Genomic DNA, 27,090 nt, shown 5'->3' with positions numbered 1-27,090 from the left:
TTTATAACCCTCTATGGTTCATATTACAAAAATCTTGTTCCTGTTATCAATTTCATTATTTTGGTTTGTTTTATTGTAACTTTGACTTTTTTTTTTACCTTTGCACGTACAAATCACGATGAAACTAAATTATATATAAATAGATAAAAATTATTTATATAAAACATGTTTTTATTCTAAATACTAGGTTGATATGATTTTCTAATTACTGATGGTTGTCCTATTTGCTTTGATTAAAACACCATCGGATGTGATTTATCACCGAATTTGGACTTATCATTTGCATTACCTAGATATCAAATATTTAAGGATGTGACTTTCGAATGGTATAAGGTATTTACAGGTACAGACAAACTACTAAACCAAATCGTTACATCTATAAAACTGTTTTGTAAAGAACTTTAAATGTACTTGTAACTTAAATTTGTGGTAAATAAATCTCCGACTTAATAATTTACCAATTATACATATATTACGTCAATTAAAACCTTACACTCAATACAGACGTTTAGCGAACAAATGGGGAATCATATATACATATATATGCCAATGCCACGGCAAAAGTTAACAAAGGACGACAGTCAGACAAGTTAAGAAAAAAAATTACAAAGAAAACTAAACGAATGAGCATTACACACTTCATTCTAAATATGATATATTTCATGTGTATCGGTTGGGAGAGCATATTCTGCTCCACTTGTGGTCAATCGTGTAAACAGTTGTTCATGGTAAGTAATCATTCGTTGGTCAGTCTCATTCGTTGGTATGACTATCGCGGAAAAGATGACTGGATTGTGGTTACCACAGTAAATTTATATCAGGGGTCATATGTGACACAAGGAGTCCATGGACAACCATAACGATATGGTTTTTGTGAAACATTACTAATAAAATCCATTCGTTCAACAGATTCCGTGTAAGCAGAAACCCTCTATCAAGAAAATCACAAAACTTTGAAATATTAAATAAAAAAAAACATTCACATTATGTAGATAGCAGAACGTGAAGTTTAAGGATAATCCTAGCTTCATTTCTTTTACGAAAACAATGAAAACACAGAATTTTGTAGTGTCGTCTATGAATTTAAGATATGAAGAAGTTTCTGCCTTATTTATGTGTTCATATTTATCAATGAACTGACGGCAGTAAAACTAGATCTGTAATTCGTACTGTATCTGTTACGATATTGCTATATTTATCGACTCAGTATCAGCATTGATAGCAATTAAAAGGGTCAGTTAACCATCCCAGTAATCAGTTGCATTTTGAGTTATGAGTTATACCCTAAAATCACATTAATTTGTAACTAACCATGGTTATATGATTATCTTTCGTGTCGATGTATCAAGAAATGAACTGACGTATAAAAACGCAAAGCAACTATTAGTATGAAATAACAGTTATATCAATATATCTATTATGAAATCTGACATCAAAGGTTTATATAAATATATTCTTGTCAAAAATGACAGATCAATTAGGATATAAACTTGATACTTTAGTCTGGGTAAGATAGTTTATTTATTAGCTGTTATGTGATCTGGAATAGGTTTCAATAACTGCGAGTACTCCCGGATCGGGAGTACTTTTGTTTTTATATTAATTTGATTTTATTAACTGTTTTGCCTGTTACCGATATGATGAATCAAGCCATCTCCAATTAGTTATTGAAATATGTCCTTATGTTGTGTTTTAACATTGTACATCATTGTCTCGTGTAAAGGAGAGGAATGAGAGGTCATAAACATTTCTAACACCGTTACATTATGTGTGTGCCAATCCAAAGTAAGGAGCTTGTAATTGATGGTATTCCTTGTTTGCTATTTGTTATATCTGGGTTTTCCTTATTTTTGTCATAAACCAGACTTCTTAATGGTTTTGTTTGAATTCTGTCACGGTTTGGTCATGTCGGGGCATTTTATATCTGATTATACGGTGTAGGTTTACCCCAGAAATCGAATATCTTAACTGTATTTGACAAAACTGTTTGACATTCTGGTCTCTCAATGGTTTTCAACGTATTGTAACTGTATGTAGCAATATAAAAAACTTATGTTATCCTAGCCTTTTTTTTTGTGTAAATAATATGTGTAAAAATATTTAAAAAAAGAAGATGTGGTATGATTACCTATTAGACAACTCTCCACAAAAGACAAAATGACACAGAATTTAACAGCTATAGATCACCATACGGCGTTCAATAATGAACAAATCCCATAACGTATTGTCAGCTTTAAAAGGCCTCGAAATCTCAAATGTAAAACCATTCAAACGAGAAATTTAACGGCCTACTTAATGTACAAAAATATGAACGAAAAACAAATATGTTAGACAGACACAAACGTCAACCAGTGAATTACAGGCTCCTAACTTGGGACATGCATACATGTGGCGGCGTTAAACATTTTAGCGGGATAGCAGTTGTTATATCAAATAGTTCGTTTCTGTATATGTTGGCGATTGTTTTTAGTGCACTTCGGTGTTTCTGTTTTTCCCTTGTTTTCCTCTAATAGTTGATGTGTTTCCCTCGGTTTTAGTTTGTGACCCGGATTTGTTTTCCCTATAATCGATGTATAACTGATAACTATACTATAATTGAACACTGGTTTACTGCTGTTGCCTTAACTTATCTAAACTTACATGGCACTCATTCATATTTGCCACTCATATTAACATACGAATAGTGACGAAGGCATCACGTAGGGCATCGCTCGAATTAACAAGCGAATTGTAATGCAAATACCAACTCTTCTTAGAAGTTATCATTGTTATTCTATTTAATTATAGCTATCTTATAACCATGAACAGCATAAATATTCCGAGGCACTTATAAGTCATCCCAAAACCCAAAGGGAATTTGATGTAAGAGAGTTCAATCAAATACTTTGTACATATACAAAGGTGTGTTTAATTCTCTTATCCCATGCATAAATAACCTTGGCAGTATTTGGCACAACTTTTTGGAAATTTAAGTAATCAAAGAAAAGTCCCTAATCAAATGGCAAAATCAAAAGCTCAAACACATCAAAGAAATGGATAACAACTGTCATATTCCTGACTTGGTACAGGCATTTTCTTATGTAGAAAATGATGGACTGAACCTGGTTTTATAGCTAGCTAAACCTCTCACTTGTATGACAGTCCTATCAAACTCCATTCCATCAATAACGCTACGCGAACAAAACAAACAGACACAACAGACAAAAACGTGAAAAGTAGGGGCACAGCAGCCAACATCGTGTTATCATTAAAATCACTATAAAAACAAACATTGAACAAAGAAGCATAAACAGACAGACATACACACTAGGTAGATCATCACAATAGAGAAAAAATATTGTGAGTACGATATTATGAAAATATCCGTAATCATCTGCGAAACGGATATCCCATAACGGTCAACCAACTCAAGTATATCAATATCACGATTATGTGCCTTCCGAAGACTCCATGCTTGTTTATATGAGTGAATAGTGGTTCATACTTGATATAATGAATTAATTGTAAATTTAGATAGCACTAATTTTTGTGACAAAAGAATTAGATTCAAACCACAAACAGGTCTTCAATGCAACGAGAAGTTCCCGCACCCGGAGGTGTCCTTCAGCTGGCCCCTAAAAAAATATATATACTAGTTCAGTGATAATGAACGCCATACTAAACTCCAAATTGTACACAAGAAACTAAAAGTTGAAATAATACAAGACTAACAAAGGCCAGAGGCTTCTGACTTGGGACAGGCGCAAAAATGCAGCGGGGTTAAACATGTTTGTGAGATCTCAACCCTCCCCCTAAACCTCTAGCCAATGCAGAAAAGTAAACGCATAACAATACGCACATTAAAATTCAGGTCAAGAGAAGTCCGAGTCTGATATCAGAAGATGTAACCAAAGAAAATAAACAAAATGACAATACTACATAAATAACATCAGACTACTAGCATAAGCGATCAAGATCGAGGAAAGGAAAGGGCAGTGGTCATTGTTAGTATTAGCTTTATTTAAAGTAAGTTCAACAGGATAAATTTCTTTAGTATACATACTGAAGTCGTCATTATTGAGAGCCAAAATATCATCCAAATATCTAAAAGTATTATTAAATTTGTGTATCAGATGTTGTTTCAATGGGTCTTTGCTGATTTTTGTCATAAATTGTAACTCATAGCAATACCAAAACAGGTCCGCAATAAGTGGTGCACAGTTAGTCCCCATTGGAATTTCGATAACCTGACGATATACGGAATCTCCAAAGCGAACAAAAATGTTATCTAGTAAAAATTCAAGGGCAGATATAGTATCAAAGCATGTCCAATTGACATAGTTTTTTTGTTTATTGCTACTAAAAAATGGTCTAAAAGAGTTTGAACATTATATTGACATTCTGACTTTTTAAATGCCCATTTAATTAGGTTTGTGAATTTTTTCTTAATGAGAATGTGAGGCAATGTGGTATATAGGATAGACAAATCAAAACTTTGAACAGATTCAAAATCACCAATATAAGCATGCAATTTATCAAATACTTCCAACAAGTTTTTGACACTCCAAAAGTAATTAATTCCACTATTTTCGAAGGCCTTATTTGAACAATTATCAGGTTTTTGATTGTACCAAGTATACTTGTAAGAAGAATAGATAATTTAGTAGTGGAACAATGGCTTGAAGACGAAATAAATCTATATTTGTAAGGTGTTTTGTGTAGTTTCGGAAGCCAATACATAGTTGGGACTTAAGTTTCATTGTTTATGGTTCTGCTTGTAAAGCGGTAGCTAAAAGTTTATGTTTGTCACAGATGTCGTTTTCTGAAAATGGAGTCAGTTGGAATGTTGGTGAATTGGTGATTTTTTTTTGTAGAATCTCAATGTAAAATTTACGTCAAACAATAATAAAATTATTGGCAGCTTTATCGGCCGGGAAAAAAGCAAATTCCTTGGCTAGTTCTTTTAGTTTATGTTTGATACGAGAAATAGGTTTATTGTGGTTATTATTAAGGGTAAAATGTACTTTAAAATGTTGAATACGTATATCAACTATGTTCATTACTGATTTTTTGTCAGCTTTTCCCCGTTTTATCCATTTCAAACAGTAAGTACGGAGTGAGTCGTGGATGATATCACGACACTCATTCCAATTAATAATTGACGGGGGACGATATTTATAGCCTTTACTGAGGAATGATTTTAACTCTCGGTCTTGAACGATGTTAAGATCACCTGTTATAACATGGGAAATGGGTTCATAAATGTATTCGGAATTACTGCAATTACATGAAGTAGGTGTATTTTCACTGATATTAACATCTTTACACAATTGGTTATATTAAACACAAATTTCCGGGTAAATTTCTTGTAAATATAACAAATAAGAGGGAGCTCAGTATTATCAAAATATCCAGAAATTTGTTCTGGAACAGAATGGTCGTTAAAAATACCAGCAATATTTACAAAATTAAAACCTTTATTGACATACTTTATTTTAATAAAATGTTTTTTTATGATCTTCAGGACGATCAATTTTAGGAAACAGTTTAGAATAATAATATTCCATTATAATTTGAACAATTTCATACTTAGGACTGCTATATGAAATTGTGCTGCAATATTCTAAAATTTGATTTAACTTATTAATCGGTAATGAACAGATCTTTGTTAACAGATAATGTCTGCCGTAGTTTTTTGAAATAGAAATTAGGTCCGAAATATTGGTATGATTAGTCCGAAATTTTCTTTGATTGCGATTTTTTCTACGACCATGACAACGGTTTTTTCGAACAGTTTTAGAAACAATATCCAAAATGTTAACAGAATCGGTTCTTGATATATTGCCAATCCCCATGATATTATCATTAAGACCGAGAGGGTAGACTGTCTGTAATTTTTTAATCCAATTTAATTCAATTATTTTTTGTGATCGTACAAACTTTGAATGAGATTCACCAGGCTGCTTATTTACTACTTCCAAAGGTTGAACTGCTAAATATTTTATAGGGATGGTTGTGCTTCTTAAGGTGTTGATAAATGATACTTTTGAATTTATTGAGTCTTTTAAAACAATACAGATGTTCTTGAGTGCGTTTAGATAAATACCGTCCAGTTTCACCTACGTACTTAATACCGCATCCCGGTTTGCTTCATGTGAGTAAATAAATAAGACTGTTTGTTTTTCAAGTTATATTTGTTTCAAATTTTAAAGAAAATGGCGACCATTAAATGTGGATCTTACCGTATGGTTGGTGGAAAGACGGGGACATATAAGTCATTTTTTAGCATGACACTTATCGATAGAAGGGTAACCACGATTTTTATTGTTAAAAATATTAGCGATGGTCGTATTTTTAGATAAGCGATTTTGAAGATTGAGACGTGTAGATACCCTTTGAACGAGTTTAGTATTTAATATTTTTCCATTTCTAAGCTTCATATTTGGTTTTTGTTTGTGAATTATATTAGAAAGGAGCAAAGACTGGCGTCCAGAATATGAACCAGCATACAATGAATTAAGTTATGTAAAAATGATAAATCTGTTCGGCTAAAGCTGTCAAACGCTATCCGTATTAATTACCCGAAAAAGATAGGGTATATACATTTATTGTTTTCGTTTTATTTAAGAAAATTGCTTTTGTTTCCCTATTCTAGAAAGAGACCTCATTCCATAAATATTCCATTGCATGCTGCGATGAAACATTAATTTATCTGCTATTAAACGTCCATTCCCCGTATCCATTCTCTATTCTTTAAAGTGTCACATATTGTGTAAAACCAATCGAAAACGGATAGCTGATACTATCATGTTACATTGTATCTATACTCCACTCTCCTAAAATAACAAATAACAACTAATTCCAAAAGTAAATAAAGTTAATGTAAAAAGATACATAAAATATTGCATATTACAACTGATATGATTGACAAACACACCTCAATATCAATTTGCGAATCATCCCAGGCCATTAGTCCGTTTGTATCTACGGGATAACCATAAAATTGCCGACACAAGTGTGAACCTGTCAATATGAATCTCTCTCAAATACTATGTCCTTGTAATGTATATCATGTTTACTACTGAAACACCGAGATAAATAATGTGTGAAATCATACACAAGGGACAAAAGAGGAGACATTGTCTAAATGAATTAGTTTCTATTCTGTATCTTTCTGTCGTATTTTCCATTCTCCTTTATTTTGAAACGGTTACTTTCTTTTATTTCGAAAAACGTGGTCAGTGTTCTAAGTACATAGTGACAATCCAGAATAGGATATTGAATATAATATACACTACCGGAAATGCAAATCTTGATATAAAATCTATCCGCTTTGCTTCCTTCATGAATGGACGATGATCGTGTGTCTCTATCTTTTTGTTGTTCGATGATTTAAACTGAAAAGAAATAAATAGAATGAACATGATGAAAATATCAACCTAAATTTTGCTCATTAATGTTATTAACATACTAGAGACATGTTACATGTAACCAAGATCTCTCACATCCATCTGCTAGTACTCAAAGATTCTGATATGTTCATGATCTCGATACTTTCTACTCTAACAATCATCATGGCAACAATTGACATAGTGCCGACTGAATGAGATCAACTTAAGTTTTTGATTGGATTCTTGTTGTTAAGTCTTTATTTTTGTTTTGTGTACTATTGTTAGTCTCTTTTCTCTCTTTTTTTAGCCATGGCGTTGTCAGTTTAGTTCCGATTTTTGAGTTTGAATGTCTTTCTGGTATCTTTCGCCGTTCTCTTCGAATGAACATGGTAGATTTTCCACCTATTTTATTGTCTTTGGCAATTCAAATGTATGCTTTCACAAATAGGTTAATTGATGTCCATATTCAGTTTGCACCGAAAACAGTATTCATACATCCTTAGTTTCACATAGTTTCAGCTGTTGAAAGGGTGCCTTAATATGGAATCCTCTCTTACATGTGTTTCAACACAACCAATCAGACTTAACCTGACTGTATTTATATATCCTACATTGAAAACGAACGCAACAATTGTTGTGGGGACTTTTTAGCACCAACCCTTTTATCGCAATCGACCTGCTTTGCAGAACTACCTTTTGAATAGGATGTGTATTTGTTGACTTCTTTGTATGTGCATAAAAGTAATTTCAACATGGTTTGAATAAAAAAAAAACTTAATTCTAACAGACGCCAGTATGATTTTGTTTATAGCAGTGACACAGGAAATTACGGATATGTTACAAGTGTCGTAGTTTCCTGTTGTTATTTTTTCACCTCATTTTATTCAATCAACACATGGGATCAATTTCATAATAAGTACAAATTGTCGAAATATATTCAAAATAACGAAAAACGATAAAAGTTCGTTAAGATAAACCTAACTAAAAATAATAAAGATAAATCAAAATTATTTATAAATATTCAACGTACAAACATTTCCTCAATGATAGGACGTTTCTTCCTAGATAACACATTGACAACGGAAAACTCAACCATTGCTCCAAAAACGAATAAAATATGACATAAACTCCATATATCTATGGCCTTAATGTACGAAACTTTTGGAGCATATCTTCTAGCAGCAGATCCTTGTGACGATATTGTCAGAACTGTTACAGCACCCAACGATACACGTGCTGGAACTGCATCCGGATGTAACCAGAACGTAACCCATGACAACAGAACAATGAGAACATCAGGAATAAACACTTCTGTCATATAGTATCCTATGGCTCGGTGGAATTCTATGGTAACCTCCAAATCGGAATATTCTGATGCTAAAAGTAAAATATAACCAGCACAATACAAATAAATTACATATACAAGTAAGTTAAACAATGTGTCTTAATGGGTCTATAAATACCCACGTTACGTCAAATTTTAAAGACCCAAATGTTGCAAAACACTTGTCCTACCTACATGACAAATATGTTGTTGTCCTCGCAGATAAAGTCCCAAACAATATCGTTTTTGTGTGTAAATATCATTACATAAATTGCTTGATAAATGAACAAGGTATTGACGATTCACTTGGAAACTCAACATATACGCTCACGACACTTACCAAAGAGGAAATCCTGGATAATCATAGGTCTGTTCTATGTTCCTTTTGAATTTCAACCAAAAATGAAGAACTGGATCTTCCATCACTGTATTGGATACCTTAACTACATAAGTGTCCTTACAAACAACGGTATATTGCTTTGTCTTCCAAGTGCTCCACGAAACCTCTTTCTAAATTGTTAACATCTATTTTATCATCAATCAAAGCCGGTCATCAAAGTTATTGTGAAACTGCCTATTCTGGAGGTGGCGTGAATCAGATGTAGATACTAACAAATTCCAAAGATTGTTTACAGTACATACAATCTAACTCTCTTTCATCTTGCAATAGTATTAAAACATTTGACTTTTCTACACTTTATACAAGTATTCCACATTCAAAACTAAAAGACAAATTAAAAGAATTGGTATTGCTTTGTTTCATAAAAAAGAATGGCCAACGGAGATACAAGTATCTTGTCTTCGGAAGGAATAAATTCTACTTTGTAAAGGATCACTCTGATTCAAACAAAAATTCTCTGAAACTGACATTATCAAGATCCTTGATTTCTTGATTGACAACATATTTGTTACGTTCGGAGGACGTGTTTTTCAACTGTCGGCATACCAATGGTAACCAATTGTGCCCCTCTTCTAGTCGACTTGTTTACTTATTATTATGAGACTGACTTCATACAGGAACTTCTTAGGAAGAAAGATAAGAAGTTAGCAATATCCTTTAACTTTACTTCCCGTTATATAGCTAATGTTCTCTCACTAAATAATTCAAAATTTGGTGACTATGTTGAACGAATCTATCCCATCGAACTAGAGATAAGGGATACAACAGATACAGTTAAGTCAGCCTCATATCTTTACTTGCATCTAGAAATTGACAATGAGGGTTTATTGAAAACAAAACTTTACGACAAAAAAGATGATTTCAGCTTTTTAATTGTGAACTTTTTATTTCTAAGTAGCAAAATTCCAGCAGCACCTGCATACGGGGTATATATTTCCCAATTGATACGATATTCCCGTTCTTGTATTTCCTATCATGATTTTCTTGATAGAGGGTTGCTGTTCACAAGGAAGCTATTAAGCCAAGAGTTCCAAATGGTGACGTTGAAATTATCCCTTCGTTAATTTTACGGATGCCATCTCGAGTTGATTGACCGTTATGGAACAACCGTTCCACAGATGATATCGGATATGTTCCATATGTCGTAACTACAATCCCCTTCCCTGTCATGAATGTGACCTACTGAATTAGAGTATTTACCGGATTTGATATAACATGAGCAACACGACGGTTGCCAAATCTTGAGCAGGATTTTCTTACCCTTCCGGAGCACCTGATATCACCCCCAGTGTTTGGTGGGGTTTGTGTTGCTTAGTCTTTAGTTTTCTATGTTGGGTCTTCTGTACTATTATTTGATTGTTTGTCTTTTTATGTTTTAGCCATGGCGTTGTCAGTTTATTTTCTATCTATGAGTTTCACTCTCCATCTGGTATCTTTCGTCCCTCTTTTACATAGTGCATTTTTTTTTATATAATTAAAAACGTACAAACAACAACAAACCTGTGATTAGTTAATCTGAAAATAAGATTTCAGACTACCGAGAAGAGTCACATTCCTTCATGAATTAACATCCTACAGACAAACCTCAAATGCATTTTGAATTACTGATAAATTGCTTTATATGTACAATCATATTTAGTCATAATTTAATATATATCCAATGTCAGATGAATTTACTTACATGTACTCACCTGTAAGATCATGATAATTTGTTGATACAGAAGTTTTTGGACCATGAATTTGATACAATGGTAGGTGAAAGTGTTGAATATTGACCGGCTTTCTCTCTCGCCATGCATATTGTAGCCTGTCAAGTGTAAGACCAACTGAAACACAAAACAATGTCTGTTAACAAACAACATCTGTTAACAACAGATCAGTTGAAATACATGTAATACATAAGCTTAAGTTTCAATTAAAACGACGATTGATGTTTCTTAACTAATTATATTATCTTTTCTCATTTCATATACTCATTATTGTTGTTTCTACCGATACCCTTTACCTTTTATATTAACTACCCCTCTCCATTGGCTGCGCACGTGGAGTACTGCCATACCAGAGACTAACAATGTCAGAGGTCTCGAATTCTTTACCAGACTGGTACAGTAATTGATTGCAGAAGCCAAACATTGCTATTGGTGTACATTTGGTATGAGGTTTTTAATTCAAACATTGTTAGCGTTTTATAAAATTTTCAGAATTGTTTAAAAACTTATTTAAAATTAAGCAAAAAAATAATACGCAAGGATGAATGTGATGACCAGTAACTCATATTCGTTATTTGTGTATTTTGTGTTGTAATACTTTTTAAATAGTTCTTCTATTTTTATTTTTAAAAAAATCTAATACTAAATATGAGCACGAGAAAAAAAAAACACTTTAAAAATCCGAGGATATTTACCACTTTCCTTATTTGGTTCAGTAAAGAGAAAACTGCTAGCGTATTACACAATTATTTGCTAGACTTAGTGTCAAATTTCATTATTTTGAAATAAAAGGTTTCAAGTTATTCCAATCAACATTACTTCGCTTCGATCATTTATTTATGATTGTCTATGATTAACTATACTAAAGTACAACTCATATTGGGTTTAATAAACATTTAGAAATCGGTAAAGCATAGTGCAGACAATCTTTTTCCATGCCACTTCTTACGTCAGGGACGAAATTTAACATTTAGGGAAAGAGGAGTGCAACATTGAACGAGTGAATCATCATTAATTTTGTTCAATAAGGCAATTACTGTCATTATTGTGTAGGAAACTATTTGCTTAAAACTGAATCTTAAATATGCAGAATTGATTGAGAAATTATCAAATATTGTCTTTATAATAATACTTATATAATAATAATTAGCAATGCAAAATACCGGAAATATTATGTGATGATCATACATCATTGAAATCCAATTAAATAATCTGGAAATAACTGCTTTTGAGACAGGAGTAAATAAGGACGATCTGCAATTAACAGTTTACAAGATGTTCATTTAAAAAATTGAATAAAGAAACTGTAACCACATATATTGTTAGCTTAAGTTAAACACAACTTACAGCTCTCTATAACTACTTTGCATTCTTGTTTGTCTAACGGGTAGAGGTGAAAGTCCATAGAACATGATAATTTTAAAGACAACCTGAAAAGTAAATATTGCTTTACTTCAGTTAACAGGATTTTGACAGTGTCCCTTTTTCTTTTTCAAATAACAAATTAGTCGACATGCCGATAATCTTTATGGGTACTAAATAAAAAATACTTCAGACTGTACATGTCTTTGCAATTTTGGAAAAGAAGTGACCTTAAATAAGAAGTTATTTGAAAACTGTATAAGTTTGAAAAGGGTTGTAAGGAATTTCCAAATCCAAAATGAAGATATAAAAATGACACAACGATTGCATATATGTACGATGTTGAAAAAAGGTCCTATGTTGTAAAAAATGTATAATCATGACAATTTCATTTCTCTCCAAATTTCATTTCTCATTTGACAAAGCGCACTATGATAGATAGTTGTTTTACTTAAGTACTTTGTAATAAGTCTCGGTATTTGTGTAATTTATTGGACATTTCAATATGATACCGTGGGAACTCAATCAGACATCCTTTATTTAATGCTGTTACTGTTTAGACCCTAATAGTTACGGATCTTCTGCCTATCTGCACATTTGGCGCCGAGGATAACCAATGAAGTTAATCACAGAAACCAATACGTCTTATAATGGGCTTGGAAATCTAATCTTAATTTTACCTTTTCATTTTTTTTAGTTTCTGTTTAAATTATTCATGATTAAACCACAACCGTCTTATTTATCTAAAATGCTTAATGAAATCTTTGTTGAAACTTGTAAATTTGTAATTTGGAATGTATCATTAGTTGGTTTACCTCATTGCATAGATAACCGAACCATTCTTCATTATGTGCAGATAAGTGTTTGCTTTCGAAATGTCAAGAAGCTTTCCATTTTTAGCCTGTAAAAAGAACGTGTCTGGAGTCCAAACTTTTTTAATGTCTTTCTGGTCCAACTGTATCTGTTCCAAACTGCTGTCCTCAAAAGTTAAACGATGATCCGTCCATTCTTGAAAAAGATCTAATGTAACTGAAAAATCCTGAAATATAACTAAATGTTTTCTCTCTATTTTTGATAATCACAAATCAGTTATATTAAAATTTTGTTCTAACATTGATTTTGAAAATGCAATTATGTTTTCTTTATTTAACACATTGAAAAGCAATACAACAACTCAAATTTCCTAAAGTTGTCCAGGGTTCCCAATACCCAGATCAACCTATTGTTCAGGAAACATTATGTGGTTGTATGATCCATGTATCTACATATCACACATGAACATAAAAAAATCAATAGGAGACTGTAAAGGACGATGAACAGTGTTATGTTCTTGCAATTAAGTCGAAAGTAAATGGTACCCAACTTAAAGAATCTGTACTTAATATCATTACACTATCAAAATAGTTGCATATTGTTGACAAGGACGGCGGAAACGAATTAAAACGTTTTATATACTTTGAATTCATTATTATTCGTTTGGTATCAATTTTCGTGTATTTCGCGGGTAAATGTCGACCACGAATTTTAATATTTAACGAGATACAATTTTCCAAAAGGATGTATATAGACTTAGGCAAATCCACGCAATCTTATGTCCAAAAATGGGTTTTCTCAATCTACGATAATTGGTACTCACGAAAATTGATGTATCAATAATACCTATTATTTACAAAATAAAGGAATTCATAAGTTGTTCAATCACATTGTTTCCTCTGATAGATGTGCCGTTTGTCCTTCGACTTTTGGTTTATAAATACAATTTTGTTGTTATTTTCTTCTTATTTTCTTCTTTTAACATGAAATATTAGCGCTTAATTACTATAACTATTAGCAAAATATGATGTGAATAGCCAAACAAAAAGTATCATATTGCCTATCTTCTCCCATATTCAATTAACTCAACTGGTGTAAAGTATCACCGTTTGTCATTTGTGGTTTGAATTCGCCAAGTTTGGTGGGTTTTTTTGTCAAAAGAGACTATTTAAAGAAATGAGATACGACTAATGTATATAAAAAAATCAAACTGACCATGGTGCTTTAGAATTGGTTAAATAATAAAAACAGAAATATTTGTAATTACCATTTCACCTTCATTTATATCAAATATTTGTGAAAAATCTAAGAATACTGTGACGATAGTTGCTTGTGATTCTTCAAGTTCTGGAAAAAGAAAACTATTTTTTATTTAAACAACAAAAATGGAAGTTGGATCAATGCTATCATTCATTCAACAATTCAATCAGCAACTAACTATCATACTTCATCAGTCCACCGTTATATATTGGGCACAGACAATCATTTAAAACAAATATAATCTTTGTTTATAATATCGAACATGTATTTATCAAAAATTGCAACACTATTGGGTATATATAATGTTTTACAGCCATGCATTGAAATAATAAAGATAATTGAAATATACTTCTTTTATCATTCCCATACTCTCTTAACACAAGGAAAGATACTTATGCGTTACAAATAAAGTCAATAATTTCATTGCATATTACATGTAGTAATAACTTTATCACTTTAGTTGAAATATAATTGAAACTGCTAGATTTTTTTATAGGTTTTCAATTTTTGATGAGTGTAGAAAGTAATCAATTCTGCATTATTGATTTTATTGTTTGTGTGAAAATTTAACTGTGTGTTTAATGTAGGTATACGATGCATTTACATATGCATATACGTTCTCTTAGGCTGGTCAGTATTTAGTGGGCGTCCGTTTGATTGTATAGTATTTTTAAATATGCTGAAAGTATCAAAGGGATATTCAAACTAATAAGTCGGTAGACGATAAATACAAATAATCATTGGAGACTTATGATTGGTTTGTAGATGCCCTACTGCAAAGTTACGTCTGTGTATATTATTCGTTTAGGTTTTTTTTTCTTATCTCTGCAGAACCTGTATAAATAATTTATTTTCATGTTTGTTCCTCGTCCTGATTATGTGATTAAAATATGTACCACTGGAGAAATATTCCTTGGTTATTTGTATTTCTATACATATCTTAAAACTTACTGCCGTAATCAACTCCTGGTGGAACTCGTTGGTCGTATGATGAATTCAACATAGAATCCAAAGTAAATTGTCTAAAATAGATTCAATAAAAGAATTATTTCCATTCAAACTAGAATAATGATCTTAAATTAACTGTTCAGATTCCTTCCTCCGAGAATCGGAACAATTCATGCAATTGTTATCCTTAACTGTTCCCGTAAATACGTAAAAACAGAAGAGTAGAAATAAAAAAAGCTTATTTTATAAATTTCATGCGTTTGAAGCGCTTTTCTGGATAAACCTCCATAACGAACACTCAAACTGATATAGCTTGAAGCTAGGTTAGTATAAAACTTAGAAACGTAAGATTCAAAAAAGTTGAGGTGATGTTATATAAAACAAGTGTGAACACATAGACAATCGTTGGAATATATCTTTATATGCTTTTGATTTGATTACAATATGCGTCTGTGTAGGCTCATTTAACTTTTTTTAAACGAAGAATGATTGCTGAGTGAAAGTCTTTTTGTAAACGTTAATGCATGGAGAGTTGTACATCTCTAGAATGATTAATTTTACTACTTATATCTCATTTATATTAGAAATAGCATCGTTTTAAATATGTTTTCAAAGAGTAATTCCCATTGAGGTTAGAAGACAGATATCATTTTACGTACTCTAAGGAGGCTCCACATGTAAAAGCAAAGTTACTGACGAACAAAGCTATTGAATACATCACTGAACAGTTATTTCCTAATTTTGCAAATAATCCTCTTGAAACTACTTTTCAGAAATCCAATCAACAAGTTGAAATCTTCATGAATAAGTGATCCAGGTCTTGCATAATGCAATACCTGAAAAGTAAAAAAAAGTAACAGCTGGTCTCAATTATAATTTTTTTACCCCAGGAATAGAGTAATTTGGATGCGTTTGGTTAAACCATTATAAATATGTTATCCTTAATGCTCTTTAATTTCGTCCTTAATTTGATTCTTTGCAATTTCGATTTGAGCGTCACTTATAAAGGCGAATTGCATATCTAGTGCTAAATTATAAGCTTTTTATCTTTCATGAGTGTTTTTACATCGCATATCAATATATATGACAACATTTACTAGTTTGATTAGTGGATTTTCGTTTGGTCTTAATGAGAATAAGCCATTAAAATTGACTCATCATAACAGTAAATAAAAACCCGTCTACGAAATGGAATAGTTACATGTAGTCCCAATCTTATTTTGTAAACATGACTATTATACGACAAAACAAATATTGCTAAAACATTCTGTTTTTATGTCAAATGAGTGTATTACATATCCTTCCTTACTAACAAGATATTGCGACGCTTGGAAATCATCACACGTCATCTTGTAATGAAATTTAAAATAGAGAAGATGTACACATATAAGATAATAATATTGTCCTGAAATTCGTTTGGAACAAATTATTTTAGTATACGTCTAAACTAAATACTTTTCTGGTGAACAAAAATCTACAGAAAACACTATATATTTTTTTTCTCTGACAGAAATCCGTTGGCACCAAAATACATCCTTTTTAGTCATTACTCATTTGTGTAAATGCAATGTCTGAGCGACTGGTTGCCAAAACACTGAGTGTCATTTGCGCCAAAATTGTTATATACTATTGTGCCTATACTTATTTATATTTAATTTAATTTGTTCTATGGATTATACAACTAACGATATATATTCACATTAACAAATAGGTTTCGGAAACAAGTAACAAGTGCTTGTGTAAATTAGTATCCTTTTTAAATAAGATACACTGTACTCAAATAAACCTAATAAAAGCAACAGTTGTATACCGGTGTTAAACAGTCATATATCGATTGAGAGAAAACAAAACCGGGTTAAAAACTAAAAAAAACATCAACTATTAGAGGAAAAAAGGAACAACAGGAACACTTAAGTGCAGCAAAAACAAACACCAACATACATAGAAACTAACTATTTGTTGACTTTGATAGGACATTTAAAATCATATTTGAGCAGGTTATAAGTAAATTAGTTGTCCATTGGTACTGTTAATTGAAGGCTTCCAAATCACATTATCATTTCGTGTCTTATGTCCGAAAATGATGGCCAAAATTATAAAAATACAAAAGAAAGTTAGTTTCTACGTCACCACAGCGACAGTGAGGAGATGATTCTTAATTTCTTGAAAGCAAATAACAGTTTAAAGAACTACAATCAAATCTCAATCGCACATGAAGAATTTGATCTTTCCGAATCCTAGCATAAAATTATAAAGGAACTCGATTTGATTTTAAACATATTTTATTCATTAAGATATGAAAAGGATTGAGCAACAGGCACAGCCTATAAAAGCTCTCTCCATATTACATGTACAAGGTATAATTCAATCACAACAACTGTATTTAAAATAATGCAATATAGTGGAACATGCATGCTACTTGTGAGCACACACGAGCAAATATATGTTAACAGTGTTACTTACTAAATATATTTAAATATATAGGCAATTAATCATCAGTTATTTAAAGTACCTTGAAACATGCAAATATCCTTTATAAGTCATTAGAAATATATATATGGCTTGAGGGCTTGCTTAGTGGAATAAATGAATTAATGTTGGAGTGTAGAAAAAAAATAAAAAATAAAAATAGATGAAACAAAAATTAAAGTAAGTTTCAAACAAAACGTTGAGTGTCACTGATATATTTCTGAACAGATTTAAAAATAGCAATATTCATATCATATGAAAATAATCTGTTTCCAAAAAGTAGTAATTCAATATTTATGTGAACATTATCAACAATGGAGTAAATGGAATCAAGAAGGATCTGTCTTACATCATTATACTTAGGGCAAATAAAAAAGAAATGTTGGTTATCCTCAACAGGATGGTTACAGTTTGTGCAAAAAGTGTTCTCGGATAAGAACTGATTAAACAAATGAGATTTAAGGTTGCTAGCATTATTTCTGAGTTGACAATGACTTATATTTAGTTTCCTTATCCCATAGTTGAAAGGTTTAAATATATCATCAGTCCTATAAAACTTATCTAGTCCACTTCTAAATATACCCAAACTTGGTGATTTTTGTAAACTCAAAGGAAGACTATTCCAAAGTCTTATAGTGGAAGGAATGAAACTATTAAAATAAGAGCTAGTTCTAGCAAGAGGCGGGTGAAAAGTGTTATTTTCATTCCTCAAAGTATAAGGGGTTTGTCTGGGAAGATATGGCTGAACTAACTCATATAAGTATGCAGGTGTCATCCCATTTAATATTTTGTAGAATAGTATAAGCTTATGTTTATTACGTCTATTCTCCAGAGTTTCTAAACCTAATTCACTATAAAGTTTTTGTCTGGAGGAATTTCGTCGTAATCCTGTAATAATTCTAGCAGCTTCTATCTGAATATTTTCAAGAAGCTCAGTCTCATGCTGGGAGCAATTGCCCCAAATAACATCACCATATTCTAATATAGGTCTAATAAAAGCATAATAAATACGTATAAGTGAACTCCTATCTAATAAGTGTTTAACTTGACGAAGCACAGAAAGACGAGAGCATGCTTTTGTATAAATAATATCAATATGCATGTGCCATGAAGCTGATGACTGAAATGTTATCCCAAGATGACAGTGAATATTTATTTTCTCAACCTCTTCACCATTTATCCCAAAAAATACAGGTGGATGCTCCCTTTCCCTTCTAGTAAATACAATATTTTTAGTTTTCTTAGAATTAAATTGAACAGCCCATGATTTTGCCCAATTTGAGATAACATCCAAGTCATCAGTCAAAGAAGCAGCCGCTGCAGCATGATCATCATCTACTATGACAAATAAAGAGGTGTCATCTGCAAAAAGTCTAATATCATTAGCAATGTCATTTACTATATCATTTATATAAATAAGAAACAGAAAGGGTCCCAATACTGATCCCTGGGGGACACCTGCATGTATACTTCTTAGAGTTGACGAAAAGCCTTCTGAAACTACCTTTTGTTGACGATCCGAAAGATAACTTTCTATCCAAGATAAGAGCTGGTCATTTAAGCCAGATTGTTTAAGTAAAGGAACTCGATAATTCTGATAACGAATATCTTTCTTATAAACAGAGACCTATTCACAACTTCTTACACTTAATGGTTAATGATTCCAAAATTTGATTGATGACAGAAGTTATTTGTCTGAGTACAATTTTGTACAGTGGTGCACCTTTAAAAGAATATTTCTTTGTCTTGTACTATGAACGTATCAACCAACGACATAGCAGGCATTAAATCTTGTTCATATTTTGGTGTTTAAAAGAGGGGCAATAGATACCAGATGGACAGTCAAACTCATAAATTGAAAATAAACTGACAACGTCATGTTTAAAAACAATAAAAGACAAACAGACAAATAATAGAAAACTAAAGACTAAGCAACATGGACACCACCAACTTTTTTCTGTCTAGAATTTGGTTTGTGTAAATACCTGCGTCTCTGAGAGAAGCACCAACATGCCCGCGTCATCATACACTCCAAAACCTATTGGGGAAGTCTTTTGCCTGTTTTGCTAAGTGTGAATTAGCATTGCTATAAGACGTGTCACGGTACTTTTTTATCCCAAATTCATGTATTTAGTTTTGATGTTATATTTGTTATTCTTATCGGATTTTGTCAAATGTCTTAACGTTTGCAGTTGAAAATCTGATTTTTTTCCTGTTATATTCGTATGTTATTGTTAAGATAATTAATAACCAAGTTCATTTATTAGATTTTAGTTTGGGTCAACGAAATTTATACCATATATTTTGTTTACAGTTTGATTCAGAAGAAACACCGACATAGCTAGATAAAACAATTAATTATCTATTTACTACCACAATTTGATATTAATTAGTATTCTAACTTTCATTGTTATTGATAAATGTTATATCTTTATTACAAATTTAATCTTGAAGTCTATCCTAATTTTATCTTATTTTTTTTTATTTTTTTATTTAGTAATTCAAATGTGACGTCACTTTGTGCGTCGATGGTTTGGCTTACTCGGCTGTGTATTTTTATGTGCTGGTTTATGTTGTTTTATGTAATGTTTCCGTTTTTATTCTATCGTTAATCACCACTTCGGTTTTATCATGTATATCTATTATACAGTCATTTTACAAAATTTACTGTTTGCAAAAGTATGAATTATTCTAAAGAAAAAAGGATGTTCTTATCCTAGGCAGAAAACCCTAGTCGTAGTGGGCACAACTTTTTGGAACTGTTTGGAACCTTTGGACCTCAGTACTAGTGCTCTTCAACTTTGTACTTGTTTTGGCTTTCGAACTTTTTTCATCTGAGCGTCACTGGTTAGTCGTGTGTGGACGAAACACGCGTCTTGCGTATCAAATTTTAAGCCTTGTACCTTTTAATAGCTACAGTCCTTGGATGGTGTAAACTTCCCACTAACACCATACACCATAACACCATACACCATACACCATTACACCATACACCTTGTACCATTACACAATAGATAAAGGCAGATGTGGTGTGAGTGCCAATGAGACAACTCTCCATCCAAATAACAATTTAAAAAAGTAAACCATTATAGGTTAAAGTACGGCCTTCAACACGGAGCCTTGGCTCACAATACACGTTACACATTTGCACCATACACCTTACGCAGTACACCATACACCATTACCCATTCTACTTCACGATCCGAAATTACCCATAATGCAATTAAATTTCCAATATTAAGATTATTATTATTGTTTATGTTTACAATTTTAAAAAACTAAATAAAAAGAACTTCGTTTTCAACTAATGAAATGTCGTACACCTTCATTCATACCATTCCCGATCACACGTTACACAATCACACCATTCCTCATACACCATTACACCATTCCCATTACACCATACACCATAGCATCATGCACCATACACCTTACACCATTACACCATACACGTTTTTTTTTGGGAAGTAAACACCATCCAAGGGCTGTATTATTTGTCCGTTTCTCTGTCCAGTATGTTCTCCCATTTACTTTTATTGTATTCCTGTCATGTAATGTTTTTATTTCAATGTTATATTTAACATTGCCATAACAGTGGGAGGTTTGGCATGCAACAAAACTATGTTCAACCCACCATTTTTTTCTTAAAATGTCCTGTACCAAGTCAGGAAATTGGCCATTGTTATACTATAGTTTGTTTCAGTATGTGTTATATTTTAATGTTGTGTTTTTGTTCTGTCGCCGTTCTCTTCGTATATTTGATGCGTTTCCCTCAGTTTTAGTTTGTAACCCGGATTTGTTTTTTTCTTAATCGATTTATGAATTTCGAACAGCGGTATACTACTGTTGCCTTTATTTGCTGACTGACATCCGAGGGCATGTATTCGTGGTGATAGAAAATGAACGGCTATTTCACGTTCTCAAAAAATTGGCCTGATAATGTTTCCTGTCATTTTTTAATACTACGTCCGTGACTCATCAAACCAGTACTTAATCATCGTGTTTGGCCCTGAACGCAGCCATTATATGGACAGTAACCAAAGAAAAAAATAGTTAACATTTCAAAACATTATATCAAAATCAAAATGGTTGCCTTCTTTTTACTTTTAACTTTGTTACGACACAAATTATTCAATGTTCATTAAATGCTTTCGTGAACCGACTGTACGAAGACATGCCATCAACTCAAGGTCGTCAAAACCCACAATTTAGTTTTCAATGTTTTGGAGTTTAATGCGACTGCCTTGCCAGTTAGAAGTTTCGCTAGCTGGAAAGCCATGTTCAATTTACTAATTTTTTTTATGTAGGAAAAATCGATACTTGTTTCAAAAAAACAAAGGCGGGGGTTTGGGAATTAGTCAATGTCTAGGTAAAATTAAATAGCTATTAAAGCCCTGTAATAACTGTGAAATAAAAAAAATAAACGTTCGCTCGATTTTATCAGAACCATGCAACATTCATAAGGAAATAAAAAAAAATAATAGTATTTCGAACTTAAACATGTATTAACGTGGGTAGTTAATTGAAGGTGTAAAGAAATACGTATACAAAACAAATACACTGAAGACAAATAGGTTCTGTGTTTTATGGAGATGTTATTTAGTTGAATAAGTGAGATTTACCAAGACCATTATAAAAAGTGTGATGTCAAATGTATTTGTTCTATGCGTAGTTCAATCGCAGTTCAATAGCTGTTGCCTTGCAATACTTAATAAAGATTTATTACCCCATCGTTTGATATACAAACTTCCTTCGATTCTCCAGGGAAACGGACCCGGACAAGAGCAATATATAGAGATAATTCCGATCTTCAAGTTTTGATGAAAACAAGAAGATAGCAATTATATAGTTTTGTCACATTAAGATACAAATACCACAGAGACTGGGATAAGAAATGAAGACACGTCTTTAAGGTTGAGTTATAGTTAACAAATCGATGTGTCTGATGTACAAAAGTGATAATTTTATTTCCAATCTACTCCAAGATAGTATATTACATTGAAATTAGTATGTATTGGAAAAAAGATTTTCCTTAACTGATAATTCACATTAAATTACTTATTTTCATCAGAAAAATAGTTTGTTTAACTGTACAAATGACATATTGAAAATTACACGAGATCAGCATTGTGATTGTATTTCCATTTCAGAAGAAAATGAAGAAAATGTATATACACAAGTTCACCATTTTCAATGTTTACATAAAAAAAACTGTTAATAACACGTCAAAAAAAATAACAATGTGTAATAAGTTTTTTAGATGAAGCGGAAACGTTAAGCGTTTATAATTTGTCAATAAAATACTTCTTAAACTAAACACTTACTTGTAAACGCCGAGATAATTCCATCTATAATATCCGTATCGATTTTTCTGTCAACTGCCTGGCGGCAGTCAAATAAAATTATTCTACATTCAGAAAACAGAAAAATACCGAAAATCTATGTTACAATGTCAGAATCACCTGATAAGATCTCAAAACAAAGTATTTCATATTACTATTCATACTAAATAATAAATGAATTCTATACTAAGTACTAATAGTAACATTAAAAGGCAATCGCCTGAATAGGTTGAGTAATAAATGAAAGTATAGATTAAAATCGTATGCATATATAGTTTTCAACTTCACCATGTTCGGAAAAGTCGCGTTCAGATGATTGCACAGAACAAGGAACACCGAAAAATGTAGGTTTCGTACAGCTACCAGTAAATAAGACAAACGCAGTTCCTCCTGTATGTATTTTTCTTTGAACTTTCAAAAATTGTCAAAAATATCGTACGGTAAAACGATGCTATTTCAAGGTTTATTTGATAAATAATATTTGATATAGGAAATAATTGTAAAAATTCAAGTGTATATATAAACTAAGTCCTCTATGCAGGGTTTATTTATCTATCACGTGCAATGTATCCATACTGTTGTAACTTATAAACGACAAAAAATATTTCATTCAGTGTTAACTTTTTTTTTCTTTTTTCTTTTTTGCCGATATTCATTATTACGGAACGTGACCTGAATACTCAATACACACATAATCATGAAGGAAGTTAAAAATAAGTATTAAAAAGACATTCTATATGCGATGTTATTTTCTTCCTACATTCTATTTTTTTATTTGAGAATTGAACTTTATCATAACCGTTCGTGTACCATTCCTTTTTAGAATCAATCAATAGCATACAACTTCAACGTTTTTTGTTTTTTATTTTACGTCTAAGGTTTTCCTTTGCACTTGCTCTGTGCGATTTCATGGTTAGGGACACTGCATACGGAAAAACTATTGGGTGTTTTAGAGTACGAGAAGATAATAATTCAATGATGTGACATTTCTGAAATTTTTGATGATTTAAATATAAAGGATTTCCTTAAGAAAAATCATTTTACACCTGTTTAACGTAGCCATTTATGTATGTAGAACATATTCGACTTTTTTTATGATTTGAAGTGTAATCACATGACTTAAACACTCTTACTAACTTGATAATAATCAGTGTTTTTTTTACCTTTTTGGTGGTAGTTATACATGTAGCAACAACATTTTTCAATCATTATTTTTTTACCATTGAACATTTTTGATAAATTGAGGTTATGGTGTTGATTATTTGATCACTTGACACCTGTTCGAAATATCATTGAAAACATTTTAAGAAGATGAACTGGAAATGACATAACAATCCAGTGATAATGAGCTTGAATGATCACATAAAACATAGTGAACTAAGAATATAATGTGATTCTTCATTTTAGATTGTATTGGAAGATTTTTAAAGTAGAATTAATCCATGGATAGGTTAACGATTAATGTTTATTTCTGGCTGTTATGTAAATATTACGAATCAAACTTTATGTCATTCTTAATTGAAAGTGTTTCGATTTTAAACGCACTTCAATAAAGTTTTTGTACATAACAGATAATGAACTTGTGGTTACAATTACTTTACTTACATTGTCGATCATGTCATAATTCCAATTGCTCTCAGTAGTCAAGGACAATTATTAATGTATAACATGCTAATTATCTAACGTAATGATTATATAATTTGGATCCTGTCTATTTGTGAGGAATGAAAACTATTAAGATGTGTTATGTTGTTTTATGTTGTATTATATACGAGAATGAATTGTACACTGGCAATATTTTTGTATTTGATATCTAAACCTTTTAATTTTTACTTATATCAAAATGAGAAAATAAAATTGCCATTGAGACAACTCCTAACCAGAGATGTTAGCATCTATAGGCCATGTTACGGCCGTAAATAATGAGAAAACCTCATACCGCATAGGCAGATATTAAAGGTCCCAACGTATCACCTTGAAAACGATGTGAACGAGAAAACCAACGGCCTGATTCAAGTACTTAAGAAAACTGTCTTGGGGAAAGCTAGCGTAGTCAGAAAGCAAACAAAAATTGCTGGATTCTACTTTGATCTAACTTTTTTCAGTGTGAATAGTTTAATTTTGTAATTATTTAAGCACTTGCAGGATGAGAAAACAAAGTTGTGTTCCTATTTTTTTTTTATTGACTTCTGGTACACACATATCTCACAATCTCGTATTGTTTGTTTGCTTACTTATGACATGTTCCTCCCATTACCTTGTATTCAAAATAGCAGCACGAACCTCATTGTTCTACAGAGTAATCTTGCCCTGTTCCTCTTGTGATACTCACCGTGTTACTCCTGTTTATATACTCAGTAAAATAATATAAGATAACTTAATACTACTTATATATACACAATCCGTGAATAATGGAATAACGGATCTATTAAATGGTGCTTTCCTGTCAAAAACTTCGTTGTTCTTTGAATTGCGATACGTTTAAATGAAAAAAGACGACCTTTAATGGTGGTTTTTATTTCCCTTAAGGTGTTAGTGCACTTTAGCTCCTCGCTTACACTATATACATCAGTGGCTTTTATAAGTTTTGAATGAAAGTCTATTTTCAAAAACGCGTTGGGACGCAGCAAAGGAGTAATGCCAATTGGGCCAAAACCTTACAAATTTCACTGAGACATAGTTGCAATATTCCTGTTAACACGAAAAAAAACCTTCATATTGGTAGATCATATTAAAAATTTCGAGGTATTGACTACTTCTTAGAGTATGCACTATATGTGTTGTAACGTCAGTTTTGGTCAAATTTTCAATAATTTTTAACTGTTTATTTCATAAATCACTTAGGCCGAAACCCACAATCGAGATAGGGTTTGTGTAAAGGGATTTAATTTCATCATTGTTAACTTTTGCTTATAGCACATTTTGATTCTAATTTTCTGCCAAGGAATACCTCAAACTTTCACGTATGAAAAATGTACAAAATCATCGTATTTTGACAATCTTTCTAAATTGTGCTGATTGTGAAGGCAAGAATGAACTATTATTGAGAGATTTATTTGAAGATCGAAGTAAAGTTTTTGAAATAGGTATATTTAAGAACCAAATTATAGAAATTTTGAAATTTAACGATAAAGTTAATATTTAAGGCCATATATTCAAATAGTTTTCCTAAGAGTTCGGTATTTTTTTGTTTTTCTATTTTTATCTACATGGAACAATGGGATAAATATGCATGTATGTGACATTATATCAGGATGAAAAAAGACACTCGTGTTAGCTATATAGTTTCTTTCGATACTTTTAAACATAAACAAACGATATGTTATTGTTATATTATTGTGATCTGACTAAGATGGTGACATTTAAACTGTAATACAGCAGAATGCTCGGTACAATGTACTGTAATATTCATATGTAAAGAGATATGTTTTGTGTGACTTAGTCTATCTCTTTGCATGGTTGTAAGTTTATTTCCCTGAATTGACAACCAAGTGCATTTTCTGTCCTGATTTTAAAACTAACTTGTTTCAAAGAACTACCTGAGGAGGAAATTTCCAATATTTTGTGTAATTCTGAGGAAAACGTCTCCAACCGTTTTGGTGAACATGAAATCATTAGGGTTTTTAAATATGTTGTCCAGAATACAAGTAAAATAAAGTTATTTACCTTGAAAATTAACACTCCTATGTACAGTGTTGCAGATAACTCATGGACAATCATGTCTTAAATCTTCGTTTTCCATGCGACCTTTGGTTATTTTTATAGCAATAATTATCCTATGGTTACGATTTAGATATTGAAACTAAAATAAGTTTGCAAAGTTGACAATGTCATTTGTAAAAGAACTTAAGGCAAATAACGTGTAAATATGACAATATGCAGAAAAATGTTTTAATGAGACGGAAGAGTAGGCATATTTGCGTTTTCAATTTCCCATTGCAATGGCTGGAGGAAAAGTCAATACGGCTGCTATGCAAATTAGAAAAGTGCTAACAATTCTGCCCTACGCATGATATGAAATTCAATTACTTCTTTGAATAAGTTCATTGTATAACTGATTTCAATCGTAGAATTAGGCATAGCTCTATATTAT

General features: G+C 31.7%; 1 protein-coding gene across 1 annotated transcript; it reads right to left on the bottom strand.

Moving 5' to 3' along the window:
• Positions 1 to 6,838: 6,838 nt before the first annotated feature.
• LOC139485315 (glycine receptor subunit alpha-2-like) lies at positions 6,839 to 23,058 on the bottom strand. Its single transcript, XM_071269729.1, has 9 exons — positions 22,980 to 23,058; positions 15,846 to 16,022; positions 15,190 to 15,260; positions 14,246 to 14,325; positions 12,981 to 13,204; positions 12,151 to 12,233; positions 10,786 to 10,920; positions 8,401 to 8,747; positions 6,839 to 7,376 (listed from the first exon to the last, which is right to left on the bottom strand). The coding sequence occupies exons 2-9, from the start codon at positions 15,902 to 15,904 to the stop codon at positions 7,218 to 7,220; spliced, it is 1,158 nt and encodes a 385-aa protein (XP_071125830.1). The 5' UTR covers positions 15,905 to 16,022; positions 22,980 to 23,058; the 3' UTR covers positions 6,839 to 7,217.
• Positions 23,059 to 27,090: the final 4,032 nt, after the last annotated feature.

The sequence above is a fragment of the Mytilus edulis genome, chromosome 8 (assembly GCF_963676685.1).
Source record: "Mytilus edulis chromosome 8, xbMytEdul2.2, whole genome shotgun sequence".
Taxonomy (NCBI): domain Eukaryota; kingdom Metazoa; phylum Mollusca; class Bivalvia; order Mytilida; family Mytilidae; genus Mytilus; species Mytilus edulis.
Note: the sequence above shows the minus strand (reverse complement) of the source record. Positions and strands in the feature narration are given on the sequence as shown.